The sequence below is a fragment of the Chionomys nivalis genome, chromosome 6 (genome assembly GCF_950005125.1).
Source record: "Chionomys nivalis chromosome 6, mChiNiv1.1, whole genome shotgun sequence".
NCBI classification, from domain to species: domain Eukaryota; kingdom Metazoa; phylum Chordata; class Mammalia; order Rodentia; family Cricetidae; genus Chionomys; species Chionomys nivalis.
The window spans coordinates 95,302,081-95,319,093 of record NC_080091.1 but is presented as its reverse complement, the minus strand read 5'-3'; the positions used below and the strand labels follow the sequence as shown (position 1 = coordinate 95,319,093).

Genomic DNA, 17,013 nt, shown 5'->3' with positions numbered 1-17,013 from the left:
TTACTTGTAAATCCCAATATAACCACATTCATGCATTTAAGAGCAAAGCAAAACAAAACAAAATAACAATTTTAGGCTAGTGAGATGGCCCAGCAGGTAAAGGCTCTGGCGGGCACACCTGAAAACATGAACCTTATTCCTCAGACCTCAGGTTCTCGCCTACACAGTTGTACTATTATTGTACAGGTGTGTACACATACACACAGATTCACATGCACATAATAATAATGAATAAGATAAATTTTAAGAGAAATTCAATGCCAGCCTTGGTTACACAGTGAGACTCTGTCCCAAAAAAAGATGCATAGAAAAACTTGAGTACGTGTTGTCTTCAACAGGGCCTTATCATCAGTTTGGGGAAAGTAACCCAAAGCCTTGGCAGTTGCCTGTGGTATTTGGGGTCTTCCATAGGGCCCTTTTGGCCAACAGCTAAGTAAGATGGAATCCATATCGGCCACTGGAAGTTTTACTTGGTGGCATAAGATGTCTAGTTAGGGCATTATCAACTGTATTATTTTGTTACTCCACAGATTTCATTCATATTTGTATATAGTTTTGGAATCTTCTATAGAAGTGTGTTTATATATAATTTTTCTCATATATTTTTTATTTTCTTTTTCTTTTATTGAAAATAGATTCTTTCCTCATACAATGTATCCTGATTATAGTTTCTTCTCCCTCTGCTCCTTTCAATTCCTTCTTACCTTACCTTACCTTCCCCCCAGACACATTTTCTGTCTTTCATCAGAAAATAACAGGACTCTAAGAAGTTACAACCAAACATATCAAAATAAAATAATATGAAGTGAAAACTATCACATTGAACTTGGACAAAGCAACCCAAAAGGAGGGAAAGAGTCCCAAGAGCAGGCAAGAGTTAGTGACCCATTCTTTCTCTCTCAGTCAGGAGTGCCATTAAATATTAATTTAATAGCTATAACATTTACATAGAAGACCTGGTCTACCCAAGTAGACCCTGTGCTTGCTTCTTCAATCTCTGTGAGTTCATTTGAGCCTTGATTAGTTGATTCATAAGACCTTCTTCATCTGGTGTTCTCCATCTCCTCTGACTCTTACAATCTTTCTTTTCTCCTGAAAGATTCCCTGAGCTCTGGGGGAAGTTATTTGAGGAAACCTCCAATTTAGACTCTCTTCCCATAATGTCTGGTTGTGGGTCTCTGAATAAGTTCCCATCTACAACCAGAGGAAGCCCCTCTGATAATGACTAGATAAGGCATTGATCTATGAGTATAGAAGAGTATCATAAGGAGTCTTTTTCTTTTTGACCAATAGTGTTTTTGTTTTACTTTAGATCTGTGAGCTATCTAGTCTCTCGTTCTTGGTTACTGAAGAAGTGTTGGGTATGGGTCCTTACAGTGTAGACCTTAGATCAAATAAGACATTGGTTAACTACTCACACATATTCTATGTCACTATGGCCCTAGCATATTTTTCAAGCAGGAAAGTTTGCAGATCAAAAGTTTTGTGACTGATTTGGTGTCCACATTTCTCTTTCAGTAGCCTGCAGAGGACCTTCCTACACCAGAGTTTAGAACATGGGGGTGAGGGATCCATGTAGGCACCAACTCCACTTCTCCTTGATCAATGAGAAGTGTGGGTGTTATCCTTAGCAATGGGTTCCTGCTGTCAGTTTATGGAGAACAGCCTTAGCAACAAACAGCCTGGGTTCTTTGGAAATATCCCATGGAACCTCTTGACCAACAACTCAATTGAATACACTCTAGTCCAACCACTGAAAGTCTCTCCTGGTGTCTTAGTTTGGATTTCTATTGCTGTGAAGAGGCAGCATGACCACAGCCACTCTTATAACAGAAGACGTTTAATTGAGGCTGGCTTACATTTTTAGATGTTTAGTCCATTACCAGCATGGTGAGAATTATGGAGGCACGCAGGCAAACATGGTGCTGAAGAAGGAGAAGAGAGTTCTCTATCCTGATCTGCAAGCAACAGAAGGAGACTATGTGCCACACTGGGAGTATCTTGAGCATATACAACCTAAAAGCCCACTCCAACAGTGACATAGTTCCTCCAACAGATCAACACCTACTCTAGCAAAACTACACTTCCTAATAGTGCCACTTCCCAGGGGTCAGACATTCAAACACAGCAGTTTATAAGAGCTATTCCTCTTTAAACCACCACACCTGTCTACAAGAGATAGTTGAGACTCTGTATCCTTCATTACTGAGAGTCCTTTTTAGGATCATCTTCATGGATTCTGGGGCATTTCCACTGTACTAGGTTTCCACCACACCTCGCAAATACGCACCTCCAATTTCAGTAGTCCCTGTCTCCACTCTCTCCCCATACCTGATCTCCCTTCCTGCTCCTGTCCCCCACAAGCCTAGTTTGAATATAAAATCTATTCTAGTTCCCCTTTCCAGGGAAATCCCTGTGTCCCTCAGACCTCTCCTCTTTACCTAACCTCTCTGGATCTGTGGACTGTAACTTGATTATCATTTACTTAATGGATAATGCTCCTTTATAAGTTAATATATAACATGTTTATCTTTCTTGGTCTGGGTTATCTCACTCAGGATGATTTTTTTCTGGTTCTATCCATTTGCCTGCACTTTTCATGGTGTTATATTTATTTTTTTATTGGGTGAGTAATACTGCATTGTATAAAAGTACCACATGTCTTTATCCATTTTTCTATTTAGGGACATCTAGGTTGTTTCTAATTTCTGACTATAATGCTTGAAATTTCAATGAACATGACTAAGTGTCCTTGTGGTTGGATGGAGGATACTTTGGGTGTATTCCCAAGAATGGTATAGCTGGTTCTTGAGGTAGATCAATTCCCAACTTTCTGAGGAACCTCTGTATTAATGTTCATAATGACTGTGCAAGTTTGCATTCCCACCAGCAATGGAGTAGTCTTCCCCTTGCTCCACAACAAAGCCAGCATGAGTTGTCACTGTGTTATTGATCTTAGCCATTCTGACAGGTGTAAGATGGAATCTCAAAGTAGTTTTGACTGCATTTCCATGATGGCTAAGGACGTTGAAGATTTCTTTAAGTATTTCACAGCCATTTGAGATTCTCTATTGAGAATTCTGTTTAGATCTGTACACCATTTTTAATTAGCTTATTTTGTCTGTTGATGTCTAGTTTCTTGAGTTCTTTATATAGTTTGGATATTAGTCCTCTGTAGGAAGTGAAGTTGGTTTAAAAAAAAATCTTTCCCATTCTAAAGACTGCCACTTTATCCGATTGACAGTGTCCTTTGCCTTACAGGAGCTTTCAGTTTCATGAGGTCTAATTTATTAATTGTCAGTCTTAGTGCCTGCACTATCAGTTTTCTCTTCAGAAAGCCATCTCTTGTGCCCATATATTCAAGGCTATCCCCTAGTTTCTCTTCTATCAGCTTCAGTGCATCTGGTCTTATACTGAGGTCTTTGATCCACTTTCTACTCTGTTTGTGCAGGTTTATAAGGGTCTATTTGTATTCTTCTACATCCCAACATCCAGTTAGAATGAAGCTAATTGTTGAGGATGATGTATGATTTTCCAATGTAAACTTCTTGCTTAGTTTTGTCAGGTGTTTATAAGTATGTGGATTTCTGTCTGTGCCTTATGACCAGTTCCACTGATCAACATGACTCTTTTTATGTCAATAATACCATGAGGTTTTGATTACTATAGCTCTGTAGTATAACTTGAAACCATAGACAGTGATACCTCTTTCATTGTTCAGGATTGTTTAAGCCATCTTGAGGTTTGGTTTTGTTTTTCCATATAAAGTTGAGAAATTATCATTTCATGGACTGTAAAGAATTCTGTTAGAATTTTTATGGGGATTGCATTGAATCCATAGCTTTTGTTGGTAAAATGGCTATTTTAAGTATATTAATCCTACTGACACATGAGCAGCAATACAGTTTTTCAAATGACCTTTATTGTTAGTTGTCCATCCCCATATTTCATTTTCTAGCCTTGTCTTCCATCTTCTTCCCTACTTAATTCTCCTATTCTTGTTTCCCCCTCTGTCTTTGCAGAAAAATGCATTCTATTTCCCCTTCCTTGGGATATCTTCTCCTCCTCACTGATTCCTAACTAGGTTCCTAACTTCTGTGGCTATTCCAATTGTAGCACACATCAAAAGTTTAAAATCCACATCTAAGAGAAACAGTATTTCTTTCAGCATCTGGATTACCACACTCAGGATGATTTTTTTCAAACTCCAACCATTTACATGTAGATTTTATAATTTTAATTTTTGACAGCTGGATAACTTTCCATTGTTTAAATGCACCACATTTTCACTATCTATTTATCAGCTGCTGGACATCAGGATTGTTTTCTATTTCTGGTTATTCTAATAGTACTGCAATGGACATAGATGAGCTAGTGTCTACGTAGTAGGATGTGGAGTCCTTTGGGTAAATGCCCAAGGGTTATACAGCTACTTCTTAAAGTGGAGCTATTCCCAGCTTCCTGAGGAACCACCACTTGATTTCCATAATGGTTGTACAAGTCAACTCTCTCACAAGCAATGGAGGAGTGTTCCTTGTACTCCATACCCTCAACAGCATGAGATGCAATTTGTTTTATTGATCTTAGCCATTTTGATAGGCATAAGATGAAATCACAAAGTAGTCTTGATTTGCATTTCCCTAATGATTAAAGATGTTGAACATTTCTTAAATGTTTTTCTCAGCCATTTGTGTTTCATCTTTTGAGGACTTTCTGTTTAGTTCTGTACCTCATTTTTAATTGGATTATTTGTTTTATTGATGTACAGTTTCTTTAGTTCTTTGTATATTTTAAATAATAACCCTCTATCAGTTATGTAATTGATAAAGATTTTTCCCATTCTGTAGGCTGGTTTGTCCAAACATGTCTCAGTTTCATGAGATCTTATTTATTAATCATTGATCTTAGTGCCTGTGCTTGTTTAAAAAGTCTTTTCATGTGCCAGTGTGATCAAGCTAGTCCCTAATTCCTCTTCTATTAGGTCAGTGTATTTGGTTTATGTTGAGGTCCTTGATACACTTGGTGCTCTTTTGTGCAGTATGGTAAGGGTAGATCTATTTGCATTCTTTTACATGCAGTCATCCAGTTTCACGTGTGCCATTTGTTGAAGACTCTGTTTTCTTTCCTCTAGTATGTATTTTGGCTTCTTTGTCAAAAATCAGGTATCCATAAATATGTGAACTTATATCTGAGTCCTCAATTAAATTTCATTGATCAATGTCTGTTTTTATGTCCATGCTATACATTTTTATTACTATAGTTCTATAGTACAATTTGAATTCTGGGATGGTGATACTTCTGGTAGTAATTTTATTATTTAGAATTGTTTTAGCTGTACTGGTTGTGTGTGTGTTTCCATACAAAGTGAAAGATTTTTTGGATTAATGTAAAGAATTGTGTTGGAATTTTGATGGGGATTACACAGGAAATGAAAATATTTCAATTAGTCTATAGCTAGTATTTTCAGTATAAAGTCAATAAATTAATGGAGAATACTGTGGTTATTGGCAAGTGTTTGTGAATCAGAAATAGTCAAGGACATTAGGAAATGGTTATACATTGCAAGAAAAATGTTGAGTCAGGAGCCAGTAAGGTAATAAAAATTATAATAAAAATAGAGACGCTAATAAAAATTACTACATACCAACTAAAAGTAACCAAATAATGGCAACCTAAAGGAACATTTGGTTTAACATCTATTCCCTGAATCTGAGACTCCTCTAGTGTCCAGTAGATTTCTGAATGTTCAACTCCATTTCCTTCTTCTCTATAGTAAGGATAGTAATAAAATATGCCATGTTCTGATTATAATTATCTACACATAAAAAAAAGTGGCATAGCTTCTGATATTACTAGGAGACACAATCTCAGCAGCAAACTCTCTGTTCCTTTGGCTTCTACAGTCTTTCTGCCTTCTCTTCTGCAGTGTTCCCTGAACCATCGATACAGAAATATTTTGTAGATATATCCATTAGGACTGGATTCCACAATCCTAGTTTTGATTGGTTGTGGTTTTCCACAAAGAGGAGAAAGGGAAGGAAGAGATGATATAATTATATTGTATCCAAATAAAAAAACCAGAACTTTCAAAAAAGGAAGTGGCATAGTATTTTTATATATGAGAAATAAACGTTGCTACATAATTTTCTATCACAAGAACTTTTCCATGGTTACGGTCTCTTTGGCTCTCTGATTTCTTTACAGTCTCTTTCCATCATGGAATCATGATAAATATTACTTGATCTTAGGAAAACAAGCCCAATTCCTTAATTTTCAGATCATTTTCAAGTGTTATCCTCATTTTCTTACTTCTTTCCCACGCATGTTCTTAAAGAACTTAGTCTTATTCGGTAATCTTTTCACATCTTCCCTTTAATTCTCTTTTAGCTGATTTTCTCCCATTATATCATTGTGAATGATCTCACTATAATATCCTTCAAAGTGTCAATTTTTGTTGATATTTAATATTTTGTCTAATTTATAAACCATTTCTCACATGTTGATGTGTTTGTTTGATTGGTTATCTTCTGTTTTTGTTGTGCTTAGAGACTCAGCATGATAGGCAAGTATTCTACCACTGACAAAAAAAAATATTCAGTGTCTCTGTTGTCTTCTTTGAAGGTGTATTTTTTATATAGTTTTCCCTCTCCTACATTCCCTCCTTCCCTCCCTTCTTTCCTCCCTCCCTTTCTCTTTTCCTCTCTATCTCCTCTCTTTCTTTCTTCTGTAAGATATCTATGCTGGTTCTTTTTTATTTCTGGTTATTTCTGCATCAATATGTTGGATTTTACCAGTCTTATCTACTTCTTTCTCTTTCTTTACAAAGTTTATGGTCTCAAATTTTATCCTTTACTGAGTATTCTTTAGCTATATCCGTCCTGCCTTTGAATTTAGATCCTTGTTTTGATGCCACAGATACTTCACATCGACTATTTATATCACAAAATGTCTTAAAACTTCTAAAATTCATACACCATGTTTACGCAATTAATATATATTTGGCATCCACAGTGTGCCAGGTGTGAGCTTGGAGGACAATGTCAGAAACAGAAGAGCACGCAACAAAAAGCAAGTTCTCTGCTTTCATTTTCTTGGGTGTTTTCCAGGGATTTCAAAGTTCAGTCTGTTCAGAAGTAAACTGAAACTGCTCCTTCTACAACAGTTCCTTCTTCTGCATTTTATATCCAAGTAAATGATTCCAAATCTTAGAGATTCCATTAGAAATATCAAAGGAAATCTTGACTCCTGTCTTGTCCTTGTCACTCACATAACCAATACGTCCATCTATGAGCCTGGTTCGTATCTTCCCAAATCCAGTCCTTTGTTCTCAGCTTTTTGTGCATAAGTCAGGATTATCTGAACCAGTTTTGCTTGCCCTTAAAGCAATTATCCACACTACTTTTATTCATAAGATTGTCCTCCTCCTTGATTGGACAGTAGACCCTAGAGTATAAAAACTTCAAAATTTTAGAAGTCTGGAATTTTACTGTAAATTTAATCTACTTCAATATTGCATTTAATCACAGAGCAGATAATCTATTCAAGAATTTAGATTACTCAGTCTCCGACTCCTGTATTTCAGTCAACTAAAGACTTAATTAAATTATTTAACTAAACCTAGGACAAAGGAAGATAAACGCACATGGATGGGCACCGAGGGCTTGTGCCTATATCATCTTTAATAAGATAGTTTCCAATAACTCGGACTTATGTCATAATGATCACGAAGAACACACAGTCCTAGGATTTTACCTGTGCAAACTTTGTGTTCACGGAACACATTTTCTTTCATAGAGGCACATTAACTCTAGGACCAGATAAGAATCCCTGTGTAGCCGGGCGGTGGTGGCGCACGCCTTTAATCCCAGCACTTGGGAGGCAGAGGCAGGTGAATCTCTGGGAGTTCGAGGCCAGCCTCGTCTACAAGAGCTAGTTCCAGGACAGGCACCAAAAACTACAGAGAAATCCTGTCTCAAAAAAAAAAAAAAAAAAAAAAAAAAGGAATCCCTGTGTACTAATTAGTGCTGTTACAGAATATTTTAATTTGGTTTAATTTACATTTTTGTGTGTATTGGTGACTTACTTTCATGTATGTCTGGGTACCATGTGTATTTACGGTGCCCATGGAGGCCAGAAGAAGACACTGGATCCCCAGAAGCTGCAGTTACAATTTTGAGTCATGATGTGGGTGCTGGGAATTGAAGCCGGGTGTGTGGAAGTATAACCAGTGACTTAATACCCGAGCCATCCCCAGCCCTACTCCATGCCCAGTTAATGTTAAATTTAAAACCTTATGAGTCTGAAAATCTCTGGGATTTTTTTCAATTTTTGATCTACTTTATCTTCAACATCTAATCATATACTGTCTTTCCCCGCAAGAAGTGTGATGCCTAGCAGATGCCAAAAATTAAAGAAAATTCTTATCCCAGATTTTGTTAAATAAAAAAATTGGTTTATTTTGTTCATCTGGGAAAAAAAGTGATGTTTTATATACAAGGAGAAGAACAACATATTAGACATTAAAAGCTTTTCTTTTTTTTTTTTTTTTTTTTTGGATTTTTTGAGACAGGGTTTCTCCGTAGCTTTTGGTTCCTGTCCTAGAACTAGCTCTTGTAGACCAGGCTGGCCTCGAACTCACAGAGATCCGCCTGCCTCTGCCTCCCAAGTGCTGGGATTAAAGGAGTGCACCACCACTACCCGGCTAAAAGCTTTTCTTTAAAATTAAAATTGTCAAATTTGTCTTCCCAAGGGATGAGACCCTATTTAATTATTCAATACCAAGTGATTATCCCTAAAGAAATATGCATACAAGCAACACAAATTGACTCAGCAAGTAGTATATATATATATATATATATATATGTAGCACATAATATTAAGACAAAAAAAGACCATAATTCTGAGATGAAGAAAACTGCAATTCGCTTGAAATAGATAAGGGAAAGGAAAATGAAGGAAAAAATATATATAACCTATAATTTAAAATAAATTATATAATTTGCTTTCATTTGAAATATAAAACTAACTTCATAACTTTTAATATTTGCAAATAAAATAATAAAATTGTTGCAAAGATTCTGTAAATAAAAAATATAGAATATTTTGTATATTTATATATTGTATATATTTATATATAATGTATAATAATAAATTTAATACTTTATTTTTTAGCTATTAATTTGTACTTTTTAGTTTATATAATTATTTTTTCTAGAATCCTTGTTGACTTAATAACATTTGAAAATTTTAGGAGATTCACATTGGGAATAAGGATGTTATATAGTTGTTAGTGTTACCATCACCAGGAATCCAGAGAATCAAATGGGAGAAAGAGTTAGAATAAGAAACTTACTTCAGAATAGCTGTATGCAAAATAAATATTTGAATAAGAATATACACCCTTAGAAAATAAATATCATCCGGAAGATATAACAAGTACTTACCCAGTTCATAATAATGATATATAGAACAATGAAAATATTTAAAACTCCAAAGAATAACCTGAAATTTAAATTCATCCAACTAATATGAACTGGTTTTTCCACCAGGCATTGTTGCATAACACTGACTTGGTAGAACGTGGTAGAACCAGCCTCCAGTCAACACCAGGGTAAAGAAGAAAACCCATTCTCAGGGTCCAAATCAGGAGCAGAAGGAGAGAGAGCACGAGCAAAGGAACTCAGGACCACGAGGGGTGCACCCACACACTGAGACAATGGGGATATTCTATCGGGAACTCACCAAGGCCAGCTGGCCTGGGGCTGAAAAAGCATGGGATAAAACCGGACTCGCTGAACATAACGGGAGGACTACTGAGAACTCAAGAACAATGGCAATGGGTTTTTGATCGTACTGCACGTACTGGCTTTGTGGGAGCCTAGGTAGTTTGGATGCTCCCCTTACTAGACCTGGATGGAGGTGGGTGGTCCTTGGACTTCCCACAGGACAGGGAACCCTGATTGCTCTTGGGGCTGAAGAGGGAGGGGGACTTGATGGGGGGAGGGGGAGGGAAATGGGAGGCGGTGGTGGGGAGGAGGCAGAAATCTTTAATAAATAAATTAATTAATTAAAAAAAAAAGAAAAGAAAACCCACGAACGTAGCCATAGCTTAGGAAAAAGTTTTGTCTATCTAAGGGTTAGACTATTTCTTTCTGAAAGGAAAAAGGAACATGGATGGTTACTGATGGTAACTTCCTCTTTACTTCGTTTTAAGTAATCTCTCTTACTTGACAATCTCTTTATGTACACACCCACACTCATGCTCACACTCATTCACTCTGTCTCTTATGCACTCACTCTCTCACACTTCCGTCGTGCTTCTTCTTCTCCATCTCTCACACTTCTCTCTCTCCACCGCGGCCTTCTCTCAACATGGCCGCTCCTCTCCTTTCCCATTCTGCATCGCCACTGCTTCTCTGCTGCCTCTGCTTCCCTCACAGCCCAACTCTGGACATTTTTAAGTCACGTTTTCAGGGCCCGACCCATTCTCAAAACCCAAGATAAGTCACGTAGTTTCTTTCTCTCAGGCTAGGAATGTCACGATGACCGGCCAGTGAGCAACCATGGCCTTGCACGTAGCTCTAAGTTGGTGAGTGCTCCCAGATCGTAAACAATTGGCTGAACCTTGAGGTTGGGGAGTACGTGCAGAAAGGTCCATTGCTACAGGGAGTCATGTCTAAAGTTGCTTCAAACTCTGACCTTAGATCAGCAATAAACAGCACCTGGGAGAATGACCTCATGTATTTGTCACTTGGGGCAACCAGATATTGTCTCCAAGGGCAACCAGCCTGATTTGAATTTGCTATGGAGTCTAAGTCAGCTGCGTGTGTGTAACAGGCTGTCTTTGTGAATGAGAATCCGACGTCATCTTCGTAATGTAAGATATCCTAGTATTGCTTCCATTCATCAAAATTATTCAGCTAGTAGAAATCTTCCTTCCGACCATCCACAGCTACATGTGTGCCCAGGAGATGGAATATTTTCATGAGAGAAACACACACGCAGTGGGAATACACACAAAGCTGTTCTTAGGGAAGAAATGAAGTTCTTAGGGAAGAAATGAAGTGACTCAAGAGAGAAATTACGGACAGGAGTAACTGGTTTCCTCAGTCAGTGACCCCATGACCTTTCCAGGTGGGGCTCCCCACCAGGAAATCATGCATCTGATGGGTTGACCTGCTCAACACTAATTGTCACCTGCTGTATACTCCCACGGTGGCTCTCAGCAGTTGTAGGCCAAAAAGCCTAGATATATTAACAATCGAGATTTAAATCATGGAGCAGAGACTATACAATTAATTTCAAATCATTAAAATAAAACTTGGAGGGAAAACCAGACATAATTTTTATTTTTGTAAGATTCACAGTGGCATAGAGTTTGATTCATCAAACATTAAATATGCTACAATTTTGGACTAAACATCTTTTTTAATATTGGTATGAACAGAGCATGAAATGCTTTGAAATACACATTATCGCTTTTAAAACCGTTTATGATAACAGAAGCATCACTAATCATTGCACAGAGAAGGAATGAGTTGGTAAGTAACACTAACAAGTACCCACATGTTGGAGCCATAGACTGTATATGATTTTCTTTTTTGCATTTTCAAACATAGAGGCCATGCCAAGCCATTTGTGCTAGTGTGTTCCTAGCCAGCTCAATCTTTGGCCCTTGTGTTTTATGAAACTCCACATATCTTTAGCACCTGGCTTCCTCTTGTTCCCCATTTCCGCAGGCAGGAAGGAAACTATAGACCCATCAAAAGTGGCAAACGTGGCTTCTGCATATGCCTCGTTGGCTAAACATCTGTCACGTGGTTGCACAGAGGGTAAGAGCTGAATTATAGTCTGGAGGAGTGCCCATAAAGAAATGAAACATTTGTATGGTGGTGACTGGCTAGCCTCTGTGGAAGAGCTTCCCAAAGCCTTCGCAGCAGAAGGAAGTTGGGCATGTGAGCAACAGGCTGGACTCTTAATCCTAGGGGGTGCCGTTTCCTTGTCAGGTCTCCATGTCTGGGTGGGGTTGGTGAGAAACTGAGGTAGTTTATTGAGCTTACAACAGGATCCAGGAGGTGTTGTTAAGTAATTCTCTTTATCAAATGCTAATCATTAGCTATGAGAATTGGCAGAAAATTAAGGCTACTTAGGAGGAAAAAGTATCGACAAATCAAATTGTTTCACCATGCACCATATTAATTCGATTTTTGTATAAAGAGTATTTTTAATAAAGTCTGCCTGGGTTTCCATAAGGCTTAACCTGAGGTCTGAGCAACAAGATCGGAATGTGTGATAGAAGCCATGCCACTGTATGCACAGTTATGACTCAGGAGCCGTGATGGGATTATCTATATCTCTCTATCTCATAAATAATTATTTAGACACATATGTCAAGTTGAAAGGCACAACATGTCCCCCTATGCTAATCTAGCAATCTCTTAACTGAAAGTCAATAAGGTGAGGTCAAATTATCTTCTTTCTTCAGGTGAAACTGAATTTGAAAACCTACTAGGGAGGAGGCAGTGTTAAATTAGCTGCGAAGATGTGGCTAAGCTTTTGCCACTAGGTCTCCAGAACTCACTCTTTTCCCTGCTTCCCTGGTCCTGTTAGAGACGTTACCTATCATGTTAGTGTTATTCCCGAGTATTGCTGAAGGGTGGGTAAGAACGGGAGATGCCCCAATCCAAACAGGGGCTTCCTGATGCTCCCTGAAGAGCCGACTAAAGCAGAGCAGTGATTGGAAGCCGTTCCTTCTCACCCCACCTCAGAAAGGGCAGCCATTCTTTTAAAACTCTACCTGCCCAATGACAAAAGCACAGGATCTGTGGGAGCAATTTGGGGTGCTGGCAAGTTACTGTTTTCAGACACAAAGGCAATACTGAGGTCCCCCAAACAACGGAACAATTAAGAGAGAATTTAATTGGTGAAGACATCTTGTTCAAAAGAAGCAAGAGCAGAGTAGTGGGCCAAACAACTCAGATGTAGAATATGGGGAAACTTAATTAAAAATGTGTAGGACAAGGCCTGTAGAGATGGCTCAACAAGAAAGAACATGTACTGCTTTACAGAGGACAGGTCACAACCACTTGTAACTACAGCCATATGGGATCTGACACCTAGACCCTCCCCATATTCCTGAACTAACACAAAATGAAACTTTTTTTAAAAAAATTAAAGTACTGTCACAGTGGGCGGGTGCACCCCTCGTGGTTCTGACTTCCTTGCTCATGTTCTCCCTCCTTCTGCTCCTCATTTGGACCTTAAGAGCTCAGACCGTTGCTCCAAATTGGGTCTCTGTCTCTATCTCGATCCATCGCCAGATGAAGGTTCTAAGGTGATATGCAAGATATTCATCAGTATAGGATAGGGTCATTTCAGGTTCCCTCTCCTCAGTTGCCCAAGGTACCAGCTGGGGACATCTCCCTGGACACCTGCGAGCTCCTCTAGAGTCAAGTCTCTTGCCAACCCTAAGATGGCTGCCTTAGTTAGGATATATACTTCACTGCTCCCGTATCCACCCTTCCTATATCCCAATCATTCCATTCCCCCAAGCTCTTCCCATCCTCCCCTTCTCATGTTTCTCACCCCATTTCCCCTTAGCCCCAAGCCACCTCACCCCCAAGTTCCCAGTTTTTGCCTGGCAATCTTGTCTACTTCCCCTATCCAGGCGGATAACTATACGTTTTTCTTTGGGTTCATTTTCTTATTTAGCTTCTCTAGGCTCACAAATTATATGCTCAATGTCCTTTATTTATGGCTAGAAACCAATTATGAGTGAGTACATCCCATGTTCCTCTTTTTGGGTCTGGGATACCTCACTCAGGATAGTGTTTTCTATTTCCATCCATTTGCATGCAAAATTCGAGAAGTCATTGTTTTTTACCGCTGAGTAGTACTCTAATATGTATATATTCCACACTTTCTTCATCCATTCCTCCATTGAAGGGCATCTAGGTTGTTTCCAGGTTCTGGCTATTACAAACAATGCTGCTATGAACATAGTTGAACAGATACTTTTGTCATATGATAGGGCATCTCTTGGGTATATTCCCAAGAGTGGTATTACTGGATCTTGGGGTAGGTTGATCCCAAATTTCCTGAGAAATCGCCACACTGAATTTCAAAGTGGTTGCACAAGTTTGCATTCCCACCAGCAATGGATGAGTGTGCCCCTTACTCCACAACCTCTCCAGCAAAGGCTATCATTGGTGTTTTTGATTTTAGCCATTCTGACAGGTGTAAGATGGTATCTCAAAGTTGTTTTAATTTGCATTTCCCTTATCGCTAAGGAGGTTGAGCATGACCTTAAGTGTCTTTTGGCCATTTGAATTTCTTCTGTTGAGAGGAGCCCACCAAGGCCAGCTGGACTGGGACTGAATAAGCATGGTTGAAACTGGACTCTCTGAACATGGCGGACAATGAAGGCTGATGAGAAGCCAAGGACAATGGCACTAGGTTTCGATCCTAATACATGAACTGGCTTTGTGGGAGCTTAGCCTGTTTGGATGCTCACCTTCCTGGACCTAGATAGAAGTGGGAGGACCTTCGTCTTCCAGCAGGGCAGGGAATTTGGACTGCTCTTCAGTATCGAGAGGGAGGGGGAATGGAGTGGGGGGAGGAGAAGAGGAGTGGAGATAGGGGGAGGGAAGTGGGGGCAATATGTGGGAGGAGGGGGAGGGAAATGGGAAACGGGGAGCAGGTGGAAATTTTAATTAAAAAGAATAAAAAAATTAATAAAAAAATAAAGTACATGCTACAATATTTGAAAAATAGATAGACCTATAAACTGTACACTTGTAACTCACTACACCTGCGCTACAGGCTACACATTACGGTACAGTTCACAAGTCAGGCAAAGATGGAGATTGAAACAGAAAGAGAGAGAGAGAGAGAGAGAGAGAGAGAGAGAGAGGGAGACCGGTTGTCCTTATATAGTGCCTTCCCTGACCAATGCCCATGCCCCAGCTCTCAGGATCCCTCAGCAGCAACCACCAGAAACCATTCCCCTGTCTCATGCTCAGAGCAGCTGCAAATACAGGAAAACAAATTATTTTGCTCAGAGCAGCTGCAAGCATAACAAGTTGTTTACTCTGGCAGACAAGGGGGTCACAGGAAATTCAGGTTCTGGGGGTCCACAGACTCCAACATACACTTACCTTGATCTTTGTAATTTTAAAATCAAGCAAAACTTTGAAAATGTCTTGATAAGAACAACACACATTAAAGAAAATGTACTGAAGATTCTTTCAGTTCAAAGGGCAGTATTGTATTCAGTATTGACAAGCAAAAGCAAGAGGTAGAAAAAGCTAGAAGTCCTCCATTCACTGTTTTTGAAGATAAAAATGATAGAATAGTTAGACAGTTGAAAGAGCATATGTATGCTTTGAAATGCACAAGTTTGAGCGGGAATGTTATCTATATGACTTGGAAGACCTTGACCACGCTGCTCACCTTGTCTAGCCTCCTGTCCTTTGAAATGAGAACATCTTCATATGGATATCCTCTTGAATACAACAAAACATGTCTGTCCTATGATAATCAAATGTACAGTTCCTCCACTCCCTGGGAAATGAATTGAAACAGAAACCCTGGAAAAAGTAAATCAATGTGAACTTGTTTTGAATGGAAAGAGGTGACTTCGTCTGCCCTTCTTCCCACTAAACAGTCTTTTTATACCCTGAAGAGTCTACCATGGAACAAATCATCTTAAATTGCATCAATTTTCTCCGTGACTTCCTGTGAATGCAATACTAGAATAAGTCCTATGTCTTACAGTATCCAAACCAGGAAATCATGTAAAATCATTATAAGTATGTACCTAAATGATTGAGAATAACATCTCATAATGTTTCAGCTAGAATTCAAACCTCAGATGTGTTCACCATGGTTATTCTTGAGGATGAACTGCCCCAAATATTTTCTGAAGTATGTATCATTTTAATGTGTTAGACATCCTAATTCTTTATAAATATTTACTTTTACAGCTTTTACAACTGGGACAACCATATTGCTGTTTGCAATTCAAGTCCCAATTACCAAGTGATGGCTGACAACCCTGAAGGCTTGCTTTTTAAATATAAAAGAGACAGGAAAATCCTCAACGTTGACCCAAAGGTAATTATAACTTATCTGTTTCTTCAAAATGTGTTGTGTTTCTACTTAGTCAAAAAAATTTTTAAATGTCTGACACCCTTATGGCATGGGAGTTTTGTATGTTTGTTTTGTATCTTAGAGGTGAATAATTTCTTTGAAACATGAGCATTCAAAAAGAAAGAAGAGACAAGGAAAGAAGAGAAAGAGAATAGGGGTAGGGAAGAAAGGAAGAAGAGAGGGAGGATGGGAGAGAGAGAGGGAGGGAGAGACGGAGGGAGGCATTCCTCCAAAGTTTGTTTGGTAGATTATGAGAAGAAAGAGTTTATGTGGGAATGAAGTTCTACTTCAATCCCTACTAAGCATAGTTAGATTAGAGAGACTGGATAGCCTGTTCACTCTGATCATTAGGGGACTAGTCTTTTCATTGGAAGCATTAGTAGAGGGAGATTCTTACCTTATTTTTATACCCATGTGGTGCTTTTAAAGAAAATGCCCCCAAAGGGAATGGCACTATCAGGAGGTGTGACTTTGTTGGAGGAAGTGTGTCACTATGGAGATGAGGTTTGGGGTTTCATATAAACTCAAGCCACACCCAATGTCCCAGATCACTTCTTGTTGCCTGGACAAGCTATAGAACTCAGCTACCTTTCCCATACCATGCCTGCCCAAATGCTGCCATGCCATACCATGAAGGTAATAGACTGAACCTGGCATTATGGTTTTTATCTATAATCTCAGCAACTTGGAGACTCAGGCAGAGGATTGCTATGAAATAAGATCAGCTTGAGGTACACGATGAGTTCTATAGCAGCCTTGGCCAGAGAGACCCTGTCAAATACTAAACAACAATTGACACACAAATACACCTGTTAATGTAATTCTAAGTGTTACTTTAGAAAATGTTTCATTAAAATATTTTAA

The 17,013-nt window shown here is 38.8% G+C and overlaps 1 protein-coding gene across 1 annotated transcript in view; it reads left to right on the top strand.

The window, feature by feature from the left end:
• The window catches only part of Cfap299 (cilia and flagella associated protein 299), a 496,870-nt gene that overhangs the window by 463,123 nt on the left and 16,734 nt on the right, over nt 1–17,013 (top strand). The window contains exon 5 of the mRNA XM_057772769.1: nt 15,984–16,113. Coding sequence (XP_057628752.1) covers nt 15,984–16,113 — 130 coding nt within the window. The remainder of the gene's footprint in view (nt 1–15,983; nt 16,114–17,013) is intronic.